Here is a 27,634-nt window from a genome sequence, read left to right as displayed (position 1 = left end):
ATTTTGCATATGACTATAATTTGACGGCCTGTGATTTCTCAAGAAAACAGAAATGTGAGAAACATTTTGACAGTTCAGTCTAATTCCAGAATTCTTTTGACTATGTAGCTGCTACTTGTGAGTAGTGCACATAAAAATAACTTCCCTCAACCTTAAGAAAAGGGGGTTGGGTTTTCGGGTTTGGTTATTTTTTTTTTGCTATAAAGTGAAATCCCTTTTGCAGCACTAAACAATAAGAGCTAAAATTTATTTTATACACAGCTCTCTGTGACAGGATATTTGTGAGAGGGTGTTCAAGCGACAGATGCAGGTTTAATAAAGCTGGCATGACTTGAGGATCATTTGGAAAGGTCTCTCCTATGATAATAACAATATACAACGTATTAAGGTACAATTAACATTGTTGCCCTCGATGTAATAGCTATGGTAAGACAAAGTCATCCTATGGACTGTAACAGCTACTCTGAGGACAAGAGCAGCAGCTTTGCAATGCATGTGATCCTCTATCCTAACCCACAATCACATGGCAATTTTCCTGCCCCAGGGTTCAGACCAGAATAACTCTGAAAAATTATAAAAAGGCAGCTGGACTTCAGAAATCATGAATGAAAAATAGAAGACTCTTTTTCAATATTATTGGGTCGAAGAAAACACTCACACAAGTTATTAAAGATATAAAACCGTGAGAGGAAAAAAGCAAAAAGACTGGATTTTATAAATGACTTTGCAGGTGGAATTTGATTATTATTCTCACTTAAAATTACCAGAACATCAATTTTCTGCTTTCAAACTTCTGGCATCGGAGCTGGCAAGACACCTTGCGCAATAGCATTTTTTGTTTATAATCACTAGTTGTCTTTCTTATCCTTGATGGATACATTTTTTGAGACCTAAATTTAAGATGCCAATTATCTGTGGCCTGCACACTTCACAAGGCCAAAGTGTTCAGGAACCAACTCTAGGGCAGGCTGTTGCAGCTTCTTGACAGGAGGAGATGAGCTTTTATTACTGGTACTTCCTTGGGGCCAGGAGGGCAAAACCACCTTGTAGTGTTATGGTAAGGTGAAAGATAACATCAAGGCAGGACAGAACTGCCTTGTGAACAATCGATGGAGAGCTCTAACAGTATAAGAACAGAGATAAAATTTTGGAAAACAGAAGTCTTCTGGTTTCATTCTCAGATCAGTAAACGATGGGCCATGTGGAATAAAATATTGAGGATGACGTTGTTGGTTACTTCTTTTCACAGATTACCTACAAATACAGCTGCCTGCACTTATACAGCTACATGAGTAGGGGGCTGAGTTTCCAAGATTTTCATCAAAATTTCAAAGACTCTGGAACCTCTCAATTTTTACAAAACAAACTGCAGTTGTAAGGAGCCTGGTCATATCTCGAGGTTTGCTAGTGTATCTCATGGGGACCTTGTAAGAATTCACTAGCTGGGACAGGAGCTCACGTGAAAAGGTATTCAGTGTGGCTCACAGCCCATCCGCTTCTACTCCTATAATCATGAGTAACAGAGCTGGACCTTACAGTCACTTCTTTACTTGATACAAGAAGCAGAGCAGAGTATAAGCTAGTGACTGTGAAAGACAAGCTACAGAAGCATCTTCTCTTACCTCTTGTCATATTCTGTATACAAAGAAACTGCCTCGGAAGCATGTCTTCAGCTCCCTCCTATTAGTATATTTATTAAACTCACACTTATCTTATTTTCAGGGGGACGACAGAAATGCTTGATTTTTAAGGCCAGAGTCCCATCTCCAGCCTCCACATCTTCTACCCTGTCATTTATGAAGGACTCACTTCTTTTTTCCCATCCAGTTGGCAGGCAGTTTGAGTCCTGCACTGACTGGTAGTAACTTAAGGCAATTTTCCTAGGATTTTTCTCTTTCCACTCTGCACTGCCCAGCTCTGCCAGGTTTCATTCACCCCACTTACATTTGGGAGTGCTGCCTTACACATTACCGAACGCAGCTCCAAACCAGCCCATACTCTAACACTGGTCTGGATCTCCATCATCTTTTGGGCCGTGCTTCTTGCCCAGAGAGGTCTGCTTCAGGTGAAATGCTAATACAATTTTTGCCAAAAAGACATCTCCCTGCTTTTTTCCAAATTAGCAAAAAGGCATAGAAAATACTGATGACTTTTGGCTTCCTGGAATATTCTCACATCCTTTCTAGGAATAAGCAAGGACATCTCTTTGCCATCCCATTATTACACATGTGCACAGTTATAAGAAAATGCTCTGAAGGGACATCAAGCAAATAATACCAATTTTCAAAATTCTATAGCAATATATTTATACAAATTACAGAATTCTGTATGTATTTACACACCATTACAGAATATCAAGTAAATAACACCAGTTGTTCTTTTCTTTTTCCCTCAGGTTTGTCTTCGAGTGAATTTTAGTGCTCGAGAAAGGTGCCAGATGGACAGCACAAGAAAATGAAGACTTCTGTTTGTCCACAGCACAGGAGGAGAGGCAGGCAAGCCTCCCTGCTTTGCCGTGTCAGCTCTCTGCAGCCCTGTTTTAGCAGGATCACATAAGGAGCAGGAGGGCATCCGTACCACTTCACGCCTTGGCAAAGGAGCTAAGCAGCACCCAGGTGACGATGGTTTTGCCCATCCCCCGCCAGAAAACAAACAGAAATAGCTCATTTTACACAAGGGACTGAACAGAATCTGTTGTTCACTACCCGAAACAGGCCAAATTTGACCCAGTGAACCTGCAGGGAGTGGCAAACTGCCAGCTCCTGAGCCTTCCAGTCTTGCAATAATGCCTAAGTTAAATTACATGTTTCTATATTTACATAAAGTCAGTATTTACACACCATTACGGGTTATTCGAGTAAATCGGTTACAGTTTATTTATAAGGACTGCCATAAACTCATAACATTTTTCTCAAGTTTAATCCTTTCTTTAGAAAAATACAAAAAAAAAAAATAATAAATTAAACGAAACGTGTTAACTAGTAGTAATGATTAGCCTATGACTAAAAACCCAAGTCAATTTAACATTAAGACTTTAACTGTGGCCTAGTATTGTGGCCTCGACTCACAGTAATTTTAACCTTTGCAAATAATTTCCTGGTGTATGTCAGATTTACTGAAACAGGAGAGAGTTGTAACCTCCCCTCCTCGTGGTGGGGTTGATCCCTTTAACACAGAGCAATGAGCCCTAGTCCTGCCCAGAAGCCCCTCTTCTTCCCCTACGGTCTTTGCCTCACCCACACAAATGATCCAGCACCCGACTGACCCTCAGCAGCCCCAAAGGGTGGGAGACAAATGCGTGGGCTGCAGCTCAAGGCTGTAAATTCCCAGGCAATAACAGTCCCTAGACAAGTATCCTTCAAATCAACTAATGTAATTTATGTATTTTATCATTCATAAACAATTACAACAAAATGCCATGTTCCATTTAAGATTACTGATACTGCCGGTTGAGACATGGCTCCTCCTACCTGCTTCAGTACAGAAAGGGAACATTTGTTCAGGACACCAAGCCAGAGGTTATTCCAGAACAGAAATAAGTTTCAAATAATATAAATCAGAGGAACAAGAGTGCTTTAGCTCAAAAATTTCTTAATTACAAGTAGGCTACAACCTTTTACATCGCTCCTCCAAAGCACATCTGCACTCAGCCCCCGTGCGTTTGAAGACAGCCAGGGTGTCAGGACCAGCCCTGCTCCCAACATATCCAATGGCGAAGGCTACACTCAACTTAATGGCACTAGATTCAAATCCTAAGGGATAAAACAACTACAAAATGCATTTGTCATATGGACCTTAACATGATTTTTTTCTCTTTTTTTTTGTTTCTTCAGAGTATTAGGGAAAAAAACGCCTGTTCCTGAGGGTTAATTTCCAAATGGTAACTGCTAATCAATATGTTTGTGTGCTTATCATAAAATGCTACATACCCTTAAGTATTAGATACTGTTTCCTCACCTTGGGGTTCATGAATATTTGAACACACTTTAGGGAAAACAATAAAAATAAGTCTAATACTGTCCCCCTCATTGTCATTATTGATAGAGATTTATTAGTTTCATTTTGCAAGTTTTACTTTAGGAAGGGTGCTAATATCATGTATTATGACAGTTCACACTGAAAGCAATTTTCCATAAAAGATATTACAATGACCCCTATGGAACTTGTATAATTTCATAGTAGATAGTCAAGTGCACAAATAAACATGTTTACAAGAGTGATCCTGTTAACCTGGTTCTTGCCCTCTGAAATATTTATGTGTTCTTTGTTAAAATTAGTATAATTGTTGTTGGTGTTATTTATGTTGTTTCTGGCATTCTCTTTAGGAAAAAAAAAATAATAGCATACTCATCATTTAGCTTTGGTATAATCTGCAATAGGTTTTAACAAGTAGAATATATTCCAACCCCTATATTTTCCACAGCTGTGAAATTTACAATGATGTAAGAAGTCACTTTATCAGAGAGGAAATATTACAGACACATAAAAAAAAGTTGAAGACCCAGTTTTCTCTTTAATCCTCTGGGGTAAGCTATGAAACAAGCAGTCAGAAGAGTGAGGATTCAGTGTCATGAGTGGTGTGCATACTTGTACAATAATACGGGCACAAAAGAGATTGTCGCCTTTAGTACATGAGGGTCACTAGAATTTATTATTATTACCTTTTTATTGTTGGCTTTTTTTTTTATCCATGCACCTTTATATTTACTTGCATGAATTTACCACAGGTTCATAGTGGCCTTTGCCATTTTAATGCTTACAGAGCCTAAAGCTTCCAAAATGCCTATCTGGCCTGTACATATTTCATTAAAAATAAACTCTATATAATAAATAAATATATAAAATAAATAAAATGTTGCCTTTGGAATTTCTATAAATAAATTTAACTTTTTATTTTTATTTTTTTTTTACTAAGAGGTCTTTGCTTTAAACTCAGTGGGGTGAGACCCAGAGAGCGATTAACTGAAAAGTCTCTTGTTTAAGTAAGACTGCACCCTCCATGCCTTTGTAAATGCAGCGTACACTTGAGCAGGCCACCAGCCAAAAATCCTGATGAATCGAAGTATGGCAGCTATGCTGATATATGACGAAGTACAACTGATCAAAAATTTAAAAGCGTGTCTATTCCCCAGCATGCATCAGGCCTTCCTCCTCCTCCTCCTCACCCTCCTCCTCCCCTTGGTTCCTCTCTCTCGCGCTCTCACTCCCATTCATCCTCTCCCTTTCTCTCTCTCTCTCGCACTCACTCTCTCGCGCTCCCTCTCGTACTAAATCAAGCGAGTGGGCATAGGCTCTCCTCCAGGAGGACAAACCTTTAAGTGCAGAACAAAATCAGCATGTTCCATCCAAGCCTCCATCATACATTATGCATGCGACAAAGTTTGGCAACAGTGGAGCTGATGTGATGACACAGCTAATCAATAAGAACCCACCGCATGAAACCTTTATAGTGGTTACTTTTTAAGGGCTCAAGTGAATTGTCTTTGTCAACTTTGGCTTAAAATATCCTTATATAGTTCCGGTACTTTCTCAGGGTCCACTGGTCTAGGTAAAAAATGTGTAAATTTTTGATGCCGTTTAGTCCTAGTCCCTTCTCTTGGAGTCCCATCTTTATTTAACGCAACGTAGTATCGTCTTCCAGTGTCCACATGTTTATATAGATTTGATGAATATGTGTTATACCAGTTTTCTTCAAATTGCTCTCTGAATACACACTCCTGGGTTAATTTTTCCTGTGGAAAGAAAAGAAAGAGCAGTAAGGAGATAGCCACTAAAATAAGCTACTTTTTATTAAAGAATTACTTTTTTAATGGCTTGAAACTGGTACCTCCTTGCTAAATTGCAGAATTAACTATTTCAATACTTCCAGTTTTAGCTATGTAAACAGTTTTAGCTATGTAAACTGTACTGCTGGGTATTTCAGGAGGCAGTCACAAGGGTGGATAACCCTATGTGAAGAAAAATTATTTTCCCCAAAGCCTCATTGTCCAAATCAAAACAGCAACAACAAAGCTGAAAACAGATACTTTTTATTTCTGATTGTCCCCAAGCAGCTCACAAGACCTTACTGGACTTCTATAACTAATTTTTTCAATCATGAGTGCAGGCATTCAAACAAACAGATATAAATAAAGGAAACCAGAACCAGTTTGCAGGGCTGTAATAAAATTTACAGTCTTAAAGTCTCTGTATCTTTTCCTTGCAGTCAATGAAACTCAATGCATTTCTTTAATTTAAAAACATACAATCTGCTACCCTTCATTTGATTTATTATTTGTATCACAAAGTCGCAACCCAAGAGAGCTTCAAACAGGGACATGAACACTGTGTGCTGACATGAAGCCCTGAGGAAAAGCCCTCCAGGCTTGCACTGCCAGGGTTGTCCTTGTGTCCCGCCCTACTGACGGGACCCACTGAGGACATCAACCATTCATCAGATCCCCCTGCCACCACAGAATCCCACTCCTTCCTGTTCCTTCCAGCACACCCACTTCTTCAGTCTGTGTTGCCTTCTACATCCTTTTGGTCTAAATAGATTGCTTAAAATTGGTTTTAAAAAATTGCTTAATAGAGTGCTTAAAATGCAGCCACCTGATAATCAGATTCATTTTAGGAAGGACTCGCACAAATGACTGAGCAAAAGCACTGGAAAAAAGAGCTCTAGCATGGGAGAGCTGATAGAAAGCTGGGGAAAATAAGCCTGAAAATAGTCTTTTCACCTGGCACAAGAAAAAAAAATAGTGATAATTCAATATATTTTTTCATAACAAGTTTTCATTTCAATAGCACTCACATTAATCACACCCAGCTTCCAGCTGAGGATCAATTTATAATTATTACAAAGCTCCATACAATGCATGTGTTTTACAGACATTAAATCTTAAAACAGTCCTTTTATATAGATGTACAGAGAAGGGAAAACTGAGACCAAGGCCCAGATGCAGCAAAGTATGTATGGCACCTAAGCTATAAAATTGTGCCTGAACACAGCTAAGGTCCCACAGCTCAAGCCCCCCTAAGAAACCACCCTCCATGACTTAACTCAGGAGCTTCCCAAGGTCCACCATCACCAAAGCCTGCAGCTTGCCCTGAGGCTGCAGGTGCCTTTGGGGCCACCTCTGCTGCTTGAGACTCAGCTCACAACCCTTTCCCAAACCAATGTGCTTCGGCCCAGATATTTCACTGCTGCTTTGTGTGGCAAGCACTCTGCTCCCAGGGCAGAGCTCTGCAGCCCATCAGGACTGGGAACCAGCCAGGTCCAAGGAGCACCCCACACACCTTACAGAAGCCCCCCAGTGGGGGAAACAAACCCCATGCAAATGGGGAAAAGAAGCCAGCACCCCTCTGTACCTGTACAAACTGGGAATTGAGCTGCGAAGACAGAGCCCTCCTCAGGCCCTCCCTAACTCCTAAAGGTTTGGGATTTGGAGGTTTCTTCTAAATTAAATCTCTGGCAACTCCAGTAGGCAAGAAAGGCAGCAAGTAAGCTGCTACTGACTTCCCCTTTAATGGGCACTGGGTATCTCATTACCACTCAGGAAGGAGAAATCCCAGACAGGACCAGGTTTCACGTGTTAAACACCTGAAAATTCACTATGGCAGTGACCGTATCCCTTTGAGGATATGACAGCTTATTTTAGAGGCATTTCTGACTATGACATTTTTAGTTTAAAGTAGTTCAAACAGCAATACTCTCTTCAGGTTATAGGCAAAAGAAGCACAAACCTGTTCACATTAAAACCTTATCTATGGGCCATACCCTGCAACCTCCTCTTGGTAATTGCCTCCATGTCCTTTGCCAGCTCAAATCCGCAGCCACATTGAGCATTACCAGACCAGCAGCAGCTGCCAGTTACACCCACTGCAGTATTCCCCTTGTATAGCCTCAAAAATACAAACTATTATAAAAGGTATTCAGCTGCAGTGAAGATTAAGTATAGATTTCATTAGTGTTTTATTTTCATGAGGTTTAAAATCATCTGTGTTTGTTTTAAGGCAGAAGCAGATGCCAAGGGGTATTATATACTGGGTCTGTATAGGTCCATGGGGAAAGAGAAACTAATTTAAATTGTTTTCCTGCTCTCAGAAGGCAATAGGATCACATGAAAAGCACTGCAGAACTCCCTGCTAAAAATAGAAGCATTTTAGGAAGATATTTCAGTCCTGTCGTGAATTCATTAATTATTCACTTCATCTGCATTTTTTTTTAGCATCATCATAAATTTCTATCTTTGCAAGAACAGTACTTCCCCATGCCCTGAAGGAGAAACTTTAAAATAGCCTCTCTTTATCTGGCAGGTTTGGTGGATCATGGCAGTGCTGTGGCGCACATAACTGGACCCTGAATCAGGTGGTTTGCATTGTACTGCACTCTGGATGAGTTAAATGGATTTCAAGCTCACAAATTCAATCTTCATTTTACAAGCTTATCCTGTTTTAGCTTTCTATTCACTTACAAGACAGCTACATCTCCTTTGTCCTTCTTCAAAATTCTCTGAAATTCACATATAAACATGATGAAAATACTTCAACATGAACTTGACAGAGCAATCAGGATGTGGGACCAGATGGGTAGAGACATTAACAATCACCCTTTCAAAGAAATGAAATGAAATAATTTCTTTATACATTCAAACCTTTTCCTTCTAGGAGACCTAGAAATTCTGGTTGTGGTCAGACACCACTGGAGTAAATCAGTGTTGGTGACTCTGGATCAGATCCTATAAGTAATGTGGGACACTAAAATCCCATAACATCCTTCTCCCCATGCCCTGGGAGATCCTTACAATAATGTTTCATCTAGTACCAAGAGAGACAGAAATCGGCATACACCAGGATAGTAATTTATGTAGAATCACAGAATCCTTTGGGTTGGAAAAGACCTTTAAGATCCTTGGGTCCAACCATTAAACTAACACTGCCAAGTCTACTCCTAAACCAGGTACCACCACAGCCCTATGTAACTTTACTACCTTACAGTCACATTTAAGTACGCATGTCATTATTCAAGCCAGAAATGAGCATAACACAGGGGTGAGGCTGAGCCATCCTGCCAACACCACCCTCTTGTCTCACCATCTTAGGATGGGAAAGTCTTGCTGAAAACCAACTCTCCCAGTATAGAAAGGATATGGTGTTTCCTGACCACATTTCTCCTTCTGGCTTTGACTTTTAGAAAGTCCCTCTATGTACATTTGAAGAGCAAGATTTAGCCCTACAATACAGCTTTTATTCTAGCAACTGACTTCTCTATCAGTTGTCCAGTGCAAATATTTCCTTGCACCATAATTAAAGTTGCTGGACATCTTTGTCGAAAGCTGACACAAATACCAAACATACCCAACTGGAACAGCTATGGAAAGTAACCTGCATTCCTGTGAAAGGGGAGGCTGCCTGCCTTGTTGAAATCATTTAATTCAGGGCCAAATAAGGAGGTGACCTCAAAATTATATAAATCAGATGTTGCACTGCATTCCACTTGTTTTCTGTGAGGACTGTTCATAGAGTATTCAACCACAAAGTGATTGATTTTCATTTTGCTACATTTCTACACTTCACCTGTTTGTTTTTTTACCCTGTTATTTAGCTCAGAATGTTCAAATAATTGAATTGTACAAAAATGCGCATACCGCAAAGACAAAACTCTGAGACATATTTAATTCAGAAATCTGCTAATGCCTGGTCGGTGATAGCAAGCCCAGGACCCCTTTCCCTTTCTACATTCTCCACCATCAAACAAGGGAGGAAAATAATTATGTTATCCTATTTCCAGGCTGATTGATTAAAAGTCAGATTCTAAATTAATAAAATGCATAGTTACAGCCATCACAACGAAAATTTTGCTAGCTTGTTTTAAAATAGCTATCCATGTGAAGTAGTTAACTGTAAATAAGTAGAAAAATAAAACACATGTACACTGCTCAGAGAATGGTTTCATGACTCTAAAGAATGTAAGACATTTGTGCTGCTTAGTAGCTGAAAGAACAGTACAGGGTCCTGTATAAAACATATCAATACTCCTTCTTTCTTTTAAATAACCCTATGGAGCTAAAACTCCATTTTATTTCGAAACCCAACAAAAGAAACCCTCTTCAGACCATCATTCCTAAAATCACAACAAATACCTTTCATGCCAAGTAAACTATTCTGTTTTATGCCATGTATAGTTTTCCCTTTTGCAAACTGCTACACTGATTCAATAGAAACAGGAAAACACCTAATCCAGAAGTCCAAACAACCATTAACAAGAGATATTTTTGATGTAGTCAGCACTTCCTATATACCTGCTGCACACTAATACCTTGTTAATCTACCCTGTCTTAATAAAAATCTTGTTTAAATATATAATCTCCTAAATAATTTCATGCAAATCCCTCATTATGGCTACATGGCATTACTAAAAACTGCATATATAGTGAAGAGAAACAAAGAAAAGCCCTGTTCTCTTCCGAAGCAGTTTGCTTTGCTGTTCTGCCTACCAACACACACATTTTACATGCCATTGGCCCTTCCCATGCTGTAATGCAAACAGCCTCTAGAACAGACTATGTTCAGCTAATAATTAACACTCATCCAGAGCTGTCATAAATAAAGGTCTAGTTTAGCATTTGCTGTGGTGTTGTCTGTACTCTCATGCTAAGCCTGTTAGTCTTTGGCTGGGTGAACCACCTCCAGCCACAATGAGAAGCCAAATACCAGTGTCCAAGCAGCACCACTTTCTTTTCCAAATGAGACCACAGTGTGAGTCAAGCCCTGTACACTGTGTGTCTGACTTGGTAAGTGTCACAGAGCTTTCTTTGATGAGTTTCTCCGAGCAGAGTCTTTTCAGAATGCTTTGTTTGATAATTTGACAAAACATGAAAAAAATATGGAGGAAAAAAGGGTCTGCCAAGAGGACTAGCTGACTGGTTTTTTGTGTTTGTGTCAGTAGTTCTCCAAAAGCCTTTTTGACAGACAGCAGGAAACCCTTCAAGGCCGGAGGAGAGACAAGCAAACAGGCACCAATGCTGCCACTCATACAAATTTCATATTTCACAGCACGTGAAATTAGATGAGGGAAATCAGGCAAGGTGTCCTGGCAAAACCACAGTTAGGCAATTGCATTCTCCCTACCGGAGGTCACTTTGTACTCTCACAGAGTACATGCGGTATTCATCTTACTTTCTTTCCCTAAACCTCTTAGTTAATTTGTATAAAGTTTTTATTATACATCAATAGCCACTTACAAAATAAAAATCAAGTGTAACAGTTCTGTGCTGCTGCCATGGAGCAGTTATGATGGTGTTTAAAGATTAGTATCTTTCATACAAAAAGCTTGTAAAGATCCCAAGACCCAGCAGAACTTGACCCCCTTGGGATCATGATTGCCAAAAGCCACAATACATACATAGATACAGACACTGTGGTACTTCCACATCCTGATGCAGACAGCAGAAAAGCAGAGCCTCCTGAACAAAGCAAGCAGACTCCAGTATCAACAGTAAAATCCCGGGACACTGTCAGTGCAGGAGGGATTTCAGTGCTTCACCCCTTTGCCCCGCTGCTGCTCTTCTCCCACTCCCTTGCTCTCCACGCTATCTGGACCTTCTCTGGAGGGACCAGACTGGCATACAGCACTATGCTGTCCCAGGGCTGCTTAAAGAGCTCTTCTGACATGAGGGTGAGATGCCAATTAGGCCTCCACCCATTTTTGCCACTGCCAGCTCCACAGCTCTTGGTTTTACTGATATCCTCTCCTTTGAGGTTTCAAGTTTGCAGCATCTGTCAAGCTTTAAGCATGCCCTCCCTGGACATGAAATCATTATGGGATGGGCAACCCCACTGTGCCTGAGCTCTCATCTGCCAGCGTAGGCTGCCCATCAACAGCCATGCTTCATGTTCATAAAGGCTCGGTTTATAGCTGCTCAGCCAAGTGCATGAGGTGAAAACTCATTTTCACCTAAACACCCAGGATCTGCTCATGATGCTGTTGGAAGTCATGACAAAACTCCAGGGACAGATCTCAGGCCACATAAGCTGTCACAGTGTCTTTTCTCTGGAAGCTGACAAGCTTCCTTCCTGACACCACAACAGGGAACAGGACCAGGACAAAGTCGACTCTTAGAAAACAAATAAACAAGCAGGTCTGTTCCCCTCCCTTCCACGCCAGCAGGACCAGGCCCACACTGTGTCATTTACTAGTCACATTTCTGACCTCTATTTTATTTTTTATTCTCTTGGCACAATAAAGAGCTGCAGTCATCAATGTTATCAAAGCATCTAATTCATAACGCTTGGCTGAACCCTTCCAGGAATCAGAAAGCAAGGTGGTATGCAATCTGATACAGGGGCCAGAGCCAATTTTTAAGGAAGATGGGAGAAGAGTTCCCATCAGCTGAAATGGAATGTGGATCAGCCTTGCAATGATAAAAAGGCAGAAAATATTTTAAGACACTAAAAGAACCATTTCAGGCATGCTCAGATTTACTGAAAGCTGTAACTTGACCTCCCCCAGCTCCCCACTCTGCAAATTCTCTTCTATCAAAAGACAACCTGTATGTCAAACCAGGGCTGCTACTCTACAGCTACACACAATCTTTAGCCTGAGTACCAGTTAAGGTTTTAACTGGATGGAGATTTTTAAATAAAACCTGCTTTCCTTAAATCCAGCTTAGATGGAACAAAGTGTTTTTCTTCCCTTGTTTTGTGGTTCTCTAAGCACAGAACACAGGTTTAAAGGAAAGATAGACCCCCTTTAGCAGAATGTGCTGCTTAAGCGAGCTAAACTCACATACTGAAATACATTTTAAAGTGAGAGATAAAAAGTACTTAATCTGCATGAGTCTCTACATTCAGTGAATACCCCACAAAATGGATTTATCCATCATTAAAGAAGTACATTATCTGTCAGCTACAAGGTGCCATCAGAAAAAGATGTGCAGAGTGCTCAGGACCCTTCATAAAACACTTTGCCGTGGGGACCAAATAATCATTATACATATGTAGTGATGTAAATGTATATTATAAAAGTAATTAATGTTTTATTCTTTCAGCAAGATGATTTGGTCAAGGACTGATGAACAAAAGGCTGTCTCTAAATTTTGGTATTGATTTTTTGCAAAGCTACTAGCTAGGTACTAGCTCAGAGGACAAGGACATTACTGATCACATTGTCATTCTGGATGACATTCTGGTCATCAAACAAACACAGCATCATAAGCTATCACGTTTTGGAAAGATCCTCACTGAAATGCCGCATGTCCACTGAAGTCTTGGAAACCAGCAAGTTTGACAGAAATTTTAAAAACTACAGTGCTTTGGTGGGCACTACAGCAAAGGATTGGCACACTACGATCTTTACCTAGCAGGACTCAATTGCATATTCAGTTTAAATTGTTTAAAAATGAGGCTTTTTTAATTTGCCACCTTTTTTGGACAGGAAGGAAGGCCAGCATTTCAAACAGCGGCTGCTGAAGGAAAGATGTCACATTTCCTCTTCTGCTAAAGTAACTCAATTTAAGAGCACGTAAATAATGTGCATGTGCACACTGGCTTTGAAATACCTTGTCACACTTCTCATAAGCAGTCTCTCCAGGGATGACTTTTTGGACACTTCCCCCATTCTTTTCCCAGTGGCAATCCCACCATAATGTCATGGATTTAGATACACAATTTTTAGTATCTCACTTTCTGAGTAGAATAAAAAGTATTTCCTTAATATTTCTCAGAAAATCCACACATCTTTGGTGTTGCTATGCCATGACTTATGTTGTCAGTGATATGGCTGACCCAGCCTTTGGGAAACACTAAAGGAAATCAGGTGGCTCTGCTGCTCCACGAGACCCCTACTCCTCACATGCATACCGGTGGGCCTGTCTTTCAATGGCTAAAACTTTAGTCATGCAGTTAATTTCAGCTTTGATGAAAGACATTGTCATTCTGTCTGAAAAAACCCAAAAGATATATAATAACAACTTCAACAGAACTAGTGACTGAAGAGCTCAAAGACCAGGTTGTTGGTCTCCTGGGTACCTGCAAACATGGATCTTCCAAATAATTCAGATTTTTAAAGTTTTTTTTAAAAATTCCTATTTTGTTTAAACTTTACAACATTTGTACATTCTAAAATGAATCAAAAGGTTTTCCTGAAATCTTTGCCAATAACTTTCCTGTCCTGAGTTCAGATTATACAGTATATGCTGTCCTGACAAAGGCATCAGCAGGCCAAAATCCCCCTTGTTATGAAAAAGTAAGATTACATGTTAGAAGACTGTCTCTAGATTGCAGACTCTCATAGGCAGGAACCCTGTCTAGATTTAGGTTTTTAAAATGATGAATACAATACAGCTCTTATCTTGATTGGGATCTGCTGACACAACCATAAAACTAATTGGTGGTTTTACAGGAGCAGGTCCAATCCTGATTCCACTGAAGGCCATGGTATTTCAACCATAATAGAGTCAAGTCAAAATTTCTCGAGTCACAGTTGCCTCTATAAATGTGTTAAATTTGAAGAGCAAAGTTTAGCAAATTAAAGATGCACAGCCTGGGACAGACCCCAAAAGTATGTAGCATCCGCACCAGAACACAAGTTTTACCTCAGCAGCAGCCTGTGGAACACAAATATAAAACCTTATCTTCAAATCAAAAGTAGCAGCAGATATCTGCCAGTATAAAAGGAATGAAAAAGAAACAAAAGGGCTCTATAGAGAGGGGAAATATGGATTTGCACTATTACAAGCTTTAATTCTTAAGCTTTTTGAATGCAACACAAATGAACCACGTTACTGCACATCACCAAATCAGCCTAAGCACATTCAAACTGCAAAGCAAATCTCAACCTAGTCAAAATTCCTAATGAAGTCCCCGCAGGGCAGACTTTTTCTACTCTGTCTTTGAAAATGATGAATGGTAAAGTGGGAGAGAGTGCCACGTTCACATCCCACTGGCTCCTGAATCAGAAACAGAGCACATCAGATCTTTATCTGATGCAGCGAATAATCCCCAAGCACATCTCAGTGTGTCACTGCTGCTGATGCTTTTAGCATGTCACTTCAACACAGTATTCTCAGATCAACCAAAGACACTGAAGCTTTTCACACCTCTGTATGGTTGCACAGCCAGCTCCCAAAACGCTCAGGGCTGCAGTGACAGGGAGCTACACAAATGCAAAGAAAAGAATCTGAATATGTCCCACTCTTGCTTGCTGGATAGGATTTGGGTTTGCAATGCAGTTGTGCTATTTTAACAACTCCCTGCTGTCAAAAGCGTGGTGCTCAACCCTTCTCTCATCCCACACTGCACCTGAGTCCCCCACTGAGCCTTAGTGCTTGCCCAAACAGGCAGCAAGCCAGTTCAGGAAGCTAAACTTTTTCTGTGGCTTTATATGCCTAAGCTGACCTTCTGACAAGTCAGATGAGTGCCAGTGTTGGAGCACAGAAGAAAACAGAAGCATGCAGCACAAGGAGGGAACCAGAACTGCCCTTTCTGGAAGGGCTTTCTGCAAGGTCACATTGGCTGCCTCCTGAAGCAGCACCTCTAGTCTCCTGTTTTCATGAGAACACAAAATTTCAGACATCTTTAGTTAGGGAAAAGCAAATCATTAAACTAAGGTTTGAGTAGGATCTTGCTTTAACAAAGCTTAGCTGTATATATCTATACATATACACACACATAAACATATGTATATATAAATATATATATATGCATATACACACACACATAATTTATACAGAGGATACTCTAATACTTTCCTGTCCCAGGCATGTAGTGAGAATCCAAGATCAGCTTAGAATTTCAGACTAAGGCAAGGAGATCACTGAGGGTTTTCTCCCATACAAAATTATCTTCAAACCTAGTAAGCATTTGAAATTAAGTCCTCTGAGGAAGATCAAAAACCTGAGGAAAAGTGTAGTATCTATCTTGCAGGACACGATTGGTAAGTGTCCCTCTTTGGTGACGTGTTATGAAATTCTGATTTTAAAAAGACCAAAGCCATAGTTTAAAAACAACCATAATAGTTGCAGTTTCTCACCGAGGTTTCTCCCATATTACCTGTGTCAAGTCTATGTATTGACCCATCAGTTCTTCCTACACCAGTACCCACATCTCAAAATACTTTTTTTTTCTACACAGTCCTTCACACCTTGCTGAGCAGGCTGCAGTTTCTGCTCTCATTCCCCACGCTGGTACCTGTGGGGAACACCCTTTAACAGTACCCAGCTTTCAGCAAGGCTGCCCATCCAAATTCTGAGAGAAGCTATCTACAAGGGTGAAGTAGATGAGGTAACTCAAGAACTTTTCTCAGACCTATATCCACCACAAAAGAAATGTCCACAGTCACAAAGCTGTTTCCCACTGTACAGTGCAGAGAAAGTATTTATGTCTCATCTCCCACCTCCCTGTAAAAATCCCTCTGGCCAGCTCAGAATCCCACTTCCTCACAATCTCAATCTTCCTCTTTATCCAGCCTAAGCTTTCTTGTGACTCATTCAAGCCAATTCATTCTTGTACTCTATTTCTAGGACTTTTTTCCCCCTCCCTGGTGTTACACCTCAAGGTATTTGCAGAGAGCAAGAGTGTACCCTCTTGCTTTTCATTCTGCAGGCTAAGTAAGTCAAGATCTTCAGAGTCTATCATTTGATAGTATTTTTATCCCCCTGGTTATCCCAGTAAGCCCTTTCTGCACCTGTTTTTGGTTTCAATTCATCTTCTTTAACACAGTGACCAATTGCATTTTGCATTCAGACTGGATCCTCCTAGTGCTGTATGCAGTGTCACTGACAGAGCTCTCCCTGAGCCTCACATGTAAACATTTTAGGCCCTTTAGGTCACCAAGGCCCCTCTGTGAGGTTGCCTCCTGTGCTGGAAATACTTCCCAGCTTTGCAAAAAATTTCAATAACACACCACTACCTTTTTATGATGAGATGTTTAATGTCCCTAATAAAACCAGGGAATAAAACCAGTCCAAGGAACAATCCATAAAATCTCCACTAATAGCTTCATTCCAGTCTAATACCTTTCAGCACTCCCCATTGCTGTCTTCTCTTCAGAGTTTTCACCATCTATCATACAAATCTTCTACTAACATTCTACCCACTGTAACAAGCGCTCTCTTCTGTGGGTCATCCCTAACACAGGCCTGCAGATCAGCACAATTTCCCATTTCTAGAAAAAGAAATTCCTACCAAAAATAAAATACTAGGTTTGCCTGAAACTATTCATCCTGCTTCAGTAAACTCATCTTGTATGTACTTCCAGGTCCCCCTCTACTCCTTCATTTAAAAGCATGCTCCTAATGCCCCAAGCATATCCCAAGTCAGACTGATAGCCCTCCAGCCAAACACAAACCACGTAGCCAGAGGTACACCCACACTTGAGGCTGGAAAACACCTGCATTGCCCCAGAGGGAGCAAACACTCCCTCACCTGGGGCTTGCTCCTACCTTTGTGCTGCACCTTCCAGTGACCTGGGAGGGAACTGCCATGGCTGAAGCCCTTTTGCTTGGCCAGATTTGTTTTCCAGTTTCCTGCTTCAATTCCCCAGGCAGCAAAGAAACACTTGTGCCAGCAAAAGGGAGGGGATGGTTGGAGGGAAAATAGCCACTTCTTTCAGTAGCAATGTTGGCTGCCCCTTCTCCCTTTGCTCATCCCACAACAGGGAGCTCCCCAGACCCATGTTAGCCCCAAAGGAGTCTATCAGAAACAGGGCTAGCCCAGTTAGCATCCACATTCAGACTGTATTGCATTTACACTCCCATCTGAATACACCATGTTGGTAAAGATTTCTGTTCCCTTTCCGGGTATATAGCTTAAAAAGTTTTCCCCTTGTAAAACTTTCAGTACACATTTCAGGGCCCAAATCAGCTTTATTGAAGCAATTTCCATTTTATTCCCGTGCTTCTACATCTCTAAGACACAAGTTTTTCTGCAACCTGCCCTTCTCCCATTCTCTGCAGACCCTCTGCCAAGCACTTACAGCCTATTAGTCTCCAACTCCTTGCATGCAGTTTCACCCTTGCTGGGACACCATTTCCACAGGATTTCTGCATCTCTGACAAAATTTCAAGTTTCCTTCATGTTCAGAGCCCTAATCACCTTTTTGAACTGGGCCTCTTCAGATCTCTGCGTTTGCCCATCAAATTAACTACAGGCCTGCTTCTTGCAGTCTCCTGCTTAAAGCAGATTTACCCAGGGAGACACAAGTCACTGTCATCAGTAAAAGACACCATCGGGTTTTTGTTCATGGGAGTGACAGGTTTTCCTGAGCAAAGATGCTCGTGCAGAAAGCCTGAGCACTCCTTGTGAGTCAGCTGCCATAGGAATCATCCTCTGTCTCTCCATTTATACCATTTCCTAGAAGGCATCTTATTGTTGTAAGTAATAATAAAAACACAGGCAGAAGGGTGTTAAACCTGGTGCCGCAGCCATTATTCCTCCTGAGATTTGACCACTCTCAGCCTAGAAGTCTCTGCCCTCACTCAAGGAAATTGCTTTTAATTCTGCTTCCAAAAATTGTGCACTGAAACTGTCCTATTTCCAGGCTCACATCAACCATGGCACCTGACTGGAAAATAATGAACAGGTAATCCAGATTATTATTTTTAAAAAGTCAATCAGAAACATATGGAATTGCTTCATATCAGAGGTATTTAAAAGGAAAGTATGATGGTACTGGAGGGTAATTTATTTATTTATCCAGTTCTTACATACCTGTAGTAATCATATACTTGGCCCAAATGCTGTTCCCAACATGCACTTTCAACCTGCGTTTTTCTTCATGTTGTTTCCGTGCACCTTGACCTACCATTTGAAGGGCTGAACAATTCCCTTCCTTTATTTGCACAGGAACATAAAAGATATTTTTAGAATGTAGCCAAAGAAATCCTTGCCTACACCAAGCAATTTTCAGTGAACTATGACAAATTGTCCCTTTTTTGTCAGAAAAATTTCTGTTCACCAGTCTTTGTAGCTTCATAGCCCTTTCAGGACTGTGGGGACCCAAACAAAAGCATAAAACACTGCAGGTGCAGCCCTGCTGGGACAATAAAGAGCCATATCGTCACCTCCCTGCACTCTTACTGGGAAAACATGTTTCTTCAAGGACGGTACTCTCTCTCTCCCTCTCTCCTCCTCCTCCACCCTCTCCCTAGTGTTTTAGGAGCAAAAGGCAAGTTTAGTCTCCCAGATCAAGCTTTCAGTTCACTTTTTGAAGGACACCAATTTATTACCCTGTTAAAAGCATTCCTACATCTCACCTTGCAGCACACACCCTGAAAGTCTGAAACCCAGAGGTGTGGAACTTCCCTCCCTGGCTCCTGATCTGGACTCTTTTGCCCTGTCCTAGCTGCTCTGTGAGCAAATGAAGCTTTTCTTTGTACATGCCCTTGAGCTCTCCTTCCAAGCACTCTTTCCCCTTTCCTCAACAACTCCACCATCTCCACTCCTGCCTTCCTCCTCCCACCTACACAGCTTTCCTGGTAGCTGCTCCAGATCTTCCAACTACCAATATTCCTCCTGAGCATCCAACCTGAGCTGTCTTTTGCTGGCTGCCAAGGGCACAAGGAGCAACGAAGGCACCTGCATTACATAGAATGATTTGGGTTGAAAAGGACCTTTAAATCTCATTTAGTCCAACCCCCTTGCAATGAGCAACTCCAACTGCATCAGGTTGCTCAGAGCCCTGCCCAACCTGACTTCAAATGTTTTTACCGACGGGGCATCTACAGCATCTCTTGGTAACCTGTTCCTGCGCCTCACCACCCTCACCATAAAAGGATTTTTCTTTATACCTAGTCTGAGAAGAGGAATGGGGCAGGTGCATGTCCATCGGAGATCAGTGTGGAAGGGCTGCCAGCAGTCAGATGCAGCACAGCCCTCTACTGCAGAATAGCCCAAGATAACCAGGGCAGCTGAGGCAAGGGTGTCCCATGTTCCTGCCTGGTCTGTGCTTGAGGTAGCACAGAACTTCCTCAGAGGACAGTCTGAAGTGGGAACGACAGGCACCCTGTGATGTGGGGACACATCACAGCCTGCCACATGGGAGCCAGCTGTTAATATTCCCAAGGGCAGCATGACAATGGGGACAGCCCACAAAAACAGGAAGGTCTTGGGACTGATCAGAAAGACCTCCCTCCCTCCCTCCCTCCCTCCATGGCATGGCCTGAGGAACACAGTTAAGACACAATTGCTAATATTCTTGCCAGACGTGTTGGCAAGAGCTGTTTGGCACTTGGGAAGGAAAAGGTCTTCATGTCTTGTCATAACACCCTTTGGGTCCTATCTGTAGTTTGAATTTTTCCTCCTTTCCAGAGACAAGCACAGTAGCTGCTGTGAAACATGATGAGTCATAGCTGCAGGCTGCCAGGGAAAGGCAAGGTAAAGGGAAAGCAGGGACAGATGAGACAGGAGGGAAAGCTGCTGGCACTAACCAGGTTCCAAGTCATTGTTAGGTGGCTACCACTGGTTTCTCTGCAGTACTATGTGCATGTATTTTCAGCTTTCCCTGGCTAAATCCATGGCATGAGGAGGAATTTGAGAACAGACACATTATGTTACACATCTGCCTGAAAGCAGCATGAGAGTCACTGTGCTCTTCTGACCAGAAAATGAAGTAGGAACTGCCCCCTGTAAGAGCGGGAAGTTGGGAAGAGTTTGTTAGGCAGCTAATCTATGAGGAGAGCAGAACTTTGAGAAGGCTAAGAGGAACATGTCTGGATCAAGATATGCTGAAGCTGCCTTTGCTGTCATCTCTCATGAAAACTGGCAGCGATCACCCATCCTGGCTGCTCTGCTTTGCCATATGTCTCAATTCCAGTGCCACCACAAATATGCTGGGAAAGATCTTCCTGTGTCAAATGTTTCAAACATAAATATAGAAGGATAGAAGTCCTTTAGGTCACTGATTTGATTCACGCCTAATGTATTTTTCATGCAGTAATTTCAATATAAATATGACGGTGTCAGACACAGGGCATCGTTTCCGATAGTGTCAAGTACTGCATGCCTCACAAGCTGTGAATCTAAGCACCTACTTAGATCCACAATGCTGACGTAGAGCAAGACCAAGTATTTCTGAGGCTGCTATTTAGTTGTCTGTGGGAAATGGTTTTCTAACCTTAGGAAACAGAGCTACAGTGTCATAAGTGTACCTGCTCTGTGACAAAGCTGATGCTATTTACAGCCCTTAGGGAAGAAACCATGACAGAGGGATAAGGCATCACACCTCCCAGCACAGCAGCACAAGAACAACTTACTGGTGCTACAGAACAGTTCAGCTGAAGAGATTGTTCTGCCTAATGCAGGTGAAAAATTGATTTAATTTTTTCACAGTCTACCACATATCAGTCTCAAAACTAATCTCACTTAAACTGATCTTCTACTTTGCCAGAGAGATAATTCTGTGCTGGATTGTGCCTTGCTTCTGGTTCAAAATGCAATATTTATTCCCATCAGAGAACTTCATTTTCAATTAATTGCATTTTTTGACCAAAACCAAAAGCAAAACACTGTCACTTAAAAATGTCCAGCCAATTCTACACAGAAATCTGCTCCAAGGCCTGCTTATCTCAGTGTTTCTAAGAGAGCTGACAGTTGCTGAAATATAGGCACTAGGATTGCTAGTGTTGACAAGGCTTTAAAGCATCATCACACTGAGTAGCCATTAGAGGTTATATTTCATTGGAAGTAATGTAATTCAATTACCATCACTCTTTAGTATGTCCCATCTCTGGAGGCTGACAATAAGCTGTATCATCCATCAGATTTTAACCTGAACTTTGCATTCTAGCCTCATAGATTGCCAGTTCTCCATTATGAATGGCTTCATATTTTTAGTGTCATTTCTGAGGAAAAGGAGGTTATCTAATTATACTGTACATCCATTTGCCTGCTTGTCTCTCCTTCCTTAGCTTGTCAACCAGTTTCAATCAGGAGGCAAAGGTCTTTATTAAGTTCCTATCAGTTTTGCAACTAATCAGAGTCAGGGTAAAGAAGAGAAATCATTTGCACGTCCCACTTGGGAGTGGTGAACTGTGTAATCCCTGCAAACTGACAGCCTGGTGAGCACAGACAGCTAATACTGTCTCTTTCTCCATACATGAAATACAAAAGGCTGAGAAATTTGTGCTACTGCAGGGACTGAAGTTCAGAGAGACCCACATCTTGTACTATGAGACACAACCCCTTAAGAATGCAGGCTCCTTTAGAACTGCTGTTGATGGAACAACTATTTTATAAACGCAGTGAGCTTAGTAATTTACATCTTTGTAAACATCTCTTGTGCACATTTCTTCAGGAAACAATGTCTCGAGTAATTCACTCCGACAGTCAAACATATTGCAAATACAAAACATAAATTGCACAGAAAAGTGATGTAACATTTGCTTTCACAAGTCTATGCATTTAAGCTTTATCAATAAACACATTTCCTTTCTCAGAATTATGCAGACCAACTGATTCACTATGTTTATATGTTTTAATGATTACTCTTACTGATGATTATCAACATTACTGATTCATATTACTGTTGTTGTTCTGCCTTTTTGCTGCCTAACTGAACCTGATGTACTCATGTACTCCGCTAGTTCTTTATCACATTCATCAGCTGCACAAGGATTGTGACTTATGACAACTTACTCCTCACAGGCAACTTGTTTATATCTGTCATTGCATCCATTCCTTTTTTCATTCCCTCTCCATCCCTCCAAATTTTAACTCCTCCATATTGACATTTATGCTAAATCCCTTTTCTTTGGCCTTTCCCACTCACAGGCTCTCACCGTCTTGGCATCTTCCCTTCTCCTGTGTCCACACATTCTCCATCCCAGCCTTGCCCCTCATTCTACCACCTCTTTTTCTGCCTCCCACACACACTGTCATTATCTATATCTTCTGGCTTCCTCACCTAGCCTGCTCTTTGCTCAGAAGGTAATCCTTTTCCTCTCTCACACACAAAATTTTACCAGAAAGAAATCAGTGAACCTAGACACCCTTACAAAAACACTTTTGCTGGACTTTCCTGGTTTCACTTGCTCACACTCCTACATGGATAATATACATGGAAGATGGACTTCCCTCTTACTCCTTCTGTTTTCACCTGCCCACTCACCACCACCACCTCATGTTTTCTCCTACTCTCATGGCCATCCCTGCCCTTTTCCCTGGTACTGCTAGTCCGCTGTGACACAGCTATCTTCAACTACATTCAAAGCCCTTCTCTATCACTTTAACTTCTTTTTGAGTGTTTCTCTGCAATATTTACACTATCAGTTGGCTGCTGTCACTTCTCTGCTTTTAATGAACTCCAGTGAATGCACAGCTTCACTTCAGACATTTGCTTACTCTTCAAACCTGCCATCCTCTTCCTCAAAAAACCTGCTTCTCGATTCCTTGTAAACTTTGGAGATTGATATTTTACTGCTAGAAGAAGTTGCCTTCTACCATCTGGGGAGTTACCTGCCAAATTCCAGATGCACCTGCCCACGATCTACCCAGGGTATGAACCCCATTGTACATCAGATGCCTCGAATATTCCCAGGTAAGAGCCACGTCATACAGACACATGCACGCGCACACAACACATACACTCTCTCTCTCTCTCTCTCTCTTTGTTCTGCTGGAAGACAGCCCATGTTGCCAAGAACAGTCACCCATCAGCTGCAGGTAGGCTGGCAAACTCCCACATCTGAAATACCAAGTTTTACTCCTCCCTCACACCCGTTACTCACTCCTGCTGCCATCCCTCAGGGAGCACCTGTGAAACTTTCAGGACAAGACCACCAAGACTCTTGCCCTCATTCCTATACTTTTTATAACTTTTGTCACACTCCTGTTTCTCATTTTCTCATCCACATATGCCACTCTTTCCCTCCCCCTCTACCTTGTTTTGTCAATTCCTAGAAAGCTCTCTGCCTACACACAAAAGGAATACACTTGTCTCAATTTAGGTTTCTACAGGAGACATTTACAAATCTTATAGTACATCCTTCAGTCTTCAGTAACCAGCTCTGGCCATCAGTCTCCATTGTTTGTATCTAAATTGTCATTCATCTGCATTATTACTCATTCCTGATTTTGCCACCTTTTCCTTCTCCTGCATTCATTACATCACCCACAGGGTCTCATTTTGAATTAGATTGCGAGATATTTAGAGCAGAAAGAGTGCTCACACATAACACACACATAGTGCAACGGGAGACTGTAGGAGCTAGCAAGTGTTTCCCCCACAGAATGTAAGGATCAGAGCTGCCCAAGGGCAGCAGGAACTTACCGAGCCGTACAGTTCCCCTTTCTCATTCATTCCAAGGTAAAGTCCACTGTCGACTCCTCGGATGCTGACCAAGCCCACTGCTATACTGATAAATTCCAGTATACCTATGAAATGAAGGAAAAAGTAAACAATGTACATATTGTTTCCATTGAAAGATTTTTTTTTCCAGATATGACTGATCCCTGAGTGCCAAGCAACTATTTTCAAGGCTTTTTTCCCACTTTCTGAGTTGTTTGGAAGATGAGGACAAAATTAATATATAATACTTCAAGCACTTTGGGTCTTTGTTAGAATGGTGCACTGCAGACAGCATTAATGTATCAAATTAAAAGATTGCTCTCAATCTTTCTCATTACTCCTAAACACATACCTTAAGCTCAGTTATACTGATTTTCACAACAGATAATACATTCAGAGAAAAAAAATCTTTTTAAATTGCCAAAATTAGCAGAAGTGAGGAACCTATGAATCTTGTATTGCAAAATAAATTCTGAAAAAATACATTTTCATCAAAATTGTGAAGTAAAACAATGTTACACATGGTACCAAAAGATCTACTTTCAGACATCAATGAATCAGGAATACAGGGAAAGGTTTACTCACAGTATGATCTTCCAGAGGCTTGAGATATGAAAATCCTTAGTATAGTCCAGTGTCATGCATTTCTGTTTAGACAGTAACCATTCTCTCTGATGTGTTATTATTTACTCTTCTAAAATTCAGACATTAAAACATCCTACGCCTAAGTGTAACAGTTTGTACATTATTAAGTTTACCCATGCACATAACAGCAAGCTTACACAGACATTTGTGCACTTAGAAGTAGGAATACTCTGCAGAGAAGCACTGCTTCTGTGAATCACCAAGGTTCAGCATCCATGTGCACAGTACAGCAAGTGTCTGTACCGAGTATTGGCTCATCTGCTTCTGAGGGTTTGGGGATTTTCTGGCAGCCTTCCCTGCAATTTGCTTACCTCTTCAGTGAGGATGCTACTGGCCAAACCTGGCATAAACCTAGGAATCTTGTGTAAAAACATGGAAATTTCTTCCTCTTTGGGAGTGCTCATCTAAGACTGTAATGATCTCACAGGAAGTGATCCAGCAACATTCAGAAGCATGCTGCTGTGTTACGCTACTTTCTGAGTCACAAAATAAAGTGTGTCCTGCACAGAGTAGCATTTTCAATATATTATGTGAATTTTCATGTCTAAGCACACTGTGTAACTATTTTTTAAAGCTCATTGGAAACTATATGTACATTAAATACTGAAATAACAGTATAGTATGTGTTGAGCCTCACATGGCCAATAAAAAAGCACTTTGGTGGCTTTTTTTAACAATTAATTTGGCATCTCCCACAAAATAGTTGTGCACTAATCAATAGCAGGCATGAATCACATAGATCTAACATAGCACAATTTGAAGCCAATAGGGAAAATTTATAGCCAAGGTAATGCAAAGATGAAAAGTATTCCCTGTAAGGGACTATTGATCATTACCTTATATATTATTCAGCACTACAAACACCACAGTATTATTGTTTTGATAACCCTTTTTTAAGGCCTGGGCATTTTAAATTATTCTCTACATATGCACAAATAAAAAATACTGGGAGGAAATACTTAGTAATTATGGATTCTTTAAGTAATATTGAGTGGCAGCACGCCGTTTATCTGGTATATATAGTATCCCAGATACAATTGATCCATTGAAACCATTTAAAAATTCCCATTATATCAGGACATGCAATACTTACAGATTTCTTACTAAGGCTTTTTCTCTAAAGCTTTTACCAAAATATCATATTACTTGATACATGTTACCAAGCAATTTTAACTGAGGTCAAATCTTACGTTAAGTGTGTGAGTCTGGCATCTTTCATATCAGTCCAAATGTAGTCTTTAATTGCTGTCATCATTTCAAATATTTGGATGCATGCTGCTTCGTGCATCAAAGAACAAAAAAAGCACTGTCACATCTATTATAAGTGCAGAAAATTAATTTAAGGTACTTGGCAAAGAGCATCCATGTATTTGAGATCAGAATAGAGACTTCTTCATTTGAAATACTCAAAAGCCTACTCACAGCAAGTTTTATGCGCCATATTAAGTCCTTCAAGAGATTATCTGGGGCCAAGCATACAGTCTTACAGAAGTCTTGTCAGTTTAAGGATTGCACTTGTCCCACAGTTCTGTGAATATTTTCACTGTATAGTTTCTATAATATACAGATACTACTTAGGACCTGCACTAGATATTTAAATAGATAATCCTTTTCAAAATGAGGCTATATCAAATGAAAATCAGGACAACTCCAAACTTTGAAAGCTAGGGCTCTATTTATAGCTAAAAATGTGGAAGGGAAGACAAGTAGAGAGGAAATAACTGTCTCAGTACATGGGGTGCTGAATTTCTTCTCTCTGAGCATTTTCTTTCATGAAATCACTTCAATGCAAAGACCCATTCCTTCACAAGGATAGGAAGAAAGTTTCAGGGAAGCTATTTATTCCTTACATGTCCACACTAGCTTTTGTCCACACCAGACCTTCTTCTACATGATCCAACTCAGACCATGCTGAATGGTGCCGGACACCAGCCTGACATAAATGCTGGTCGTGCTCTTCTGACAGGCTCACAGATGAGAGAAGGTGTGTTGTTGAAAAAAGTGAAATTTTAATTTTCATCTGTCCTAGCTCTGGTGAAAAGCAGGTCTACAGAAGCATTTTCCTTGGCTTTTAGGCAATGAACACCCCTGCAACTGCACGGTTTCATGTTGTTGCTGGTTTGCCCTTTGCTCATTTTTGTCTCCAGCTACACGTTGGCTTTCTTTGTATCAACGGATTGGAGCAGTTTCGCTTTCCTTTAGCACTCTAACACACCATCTATGACAACGAAGACGGTGAACAAGTATCTCTGCCAGCCACTTCTTTGCACGGCTTCCAGGGGAAGGGAGTGCAGGCGGAGCGGTGAGGGACCCGCCGGACTGTCCTCTCCCCGGGCTGCCGCGGGGAGCAGCGGGGCGAGGGAGGCCGAGCCCTTCGTGGCTAAGAAGCCGCCGGGAGGTCAGCCCAGTGATGGGGCGAAGGAAGGGGCTTCTCCGGCGCCCCCCTGCCCCCGGCGCCTCCCTCTCGGCCTCCCGCCCGCCGGCCGAGGCTGCGGTGCGGGGCTGCGCGGAGAGACGCGGGGCTGAGCGCTCCGCCGGGATGCGTCCCGCCTGTCGCAGCTGTCACCACCCCGCCCGCTCCCCCACATGATGCCAATTAAAAGACGGGAGCGCAGACAGACACAGCACCCCCAGGCAGCAGGGCCCTGCTTCAGTTCCAGGCTCTTACAGCGCCCTTGCCCGCCCCCCCTCATCCCCTCCTCTCTGCAACGCTCAATAGCGGGG

The 27,634-nt window shown here is 41.5% G+C and overlaps 1 protein-coding gene across 2 annotated transcripts in view; it reads right to left on the bottom strand.

Moving 5' to 3' along the window:
• Window positions 1-2,271: 2,271 nt before the first annotated feature.
• The window catches only part of FGF9 (fibroblast growth factor 9), a 53,997-nt gene continuing 28,634 nt past the window's right edge, over window positions 2,272-27,634 (bottom strand). For both annotated transcript variants that reach the window (XM_048294858.1, XM_048294857.1), the window contains exons 2-3: window positions 24,248-24,351; window positions 2,272-5,732 (exon numbers count right to left, since the gene is read on the bottom strand). In XM_048294858.1, the coding sequence (XP_048150815.1) occupies window positions 5,487-5,732; window positions 24,248-24,351 (350 nt within the window). In that variant the 3' untranslated portion in view covers window positions 2,272-5,486. The remainder of the gene's footprint in view (window positions 5,733-24,247; window positions 24,352-27,634) is intronic.

The sequence above is a fragment of the Corvus hawaiiensis genome, chromosome 2, assembly GCF_020740725.1.
Source record: "Corvus hawaiiensis isolate bCorHaw1 chromosome 2, bCorHaw1.pri.cur, whole genome shotgun sequence".
NCBI classification, from domain to species: domain Eukaryota; kingdom Metazoa; phylum Chordata; class Aves; order Passeriformes; family Corvidae; genus Corvus; species Corvus hawaiiensis.
Note: the sequence above shows the minus strand (reverse complement) of the source record. Positions and strands in the feature narration are given on the sequence as shown.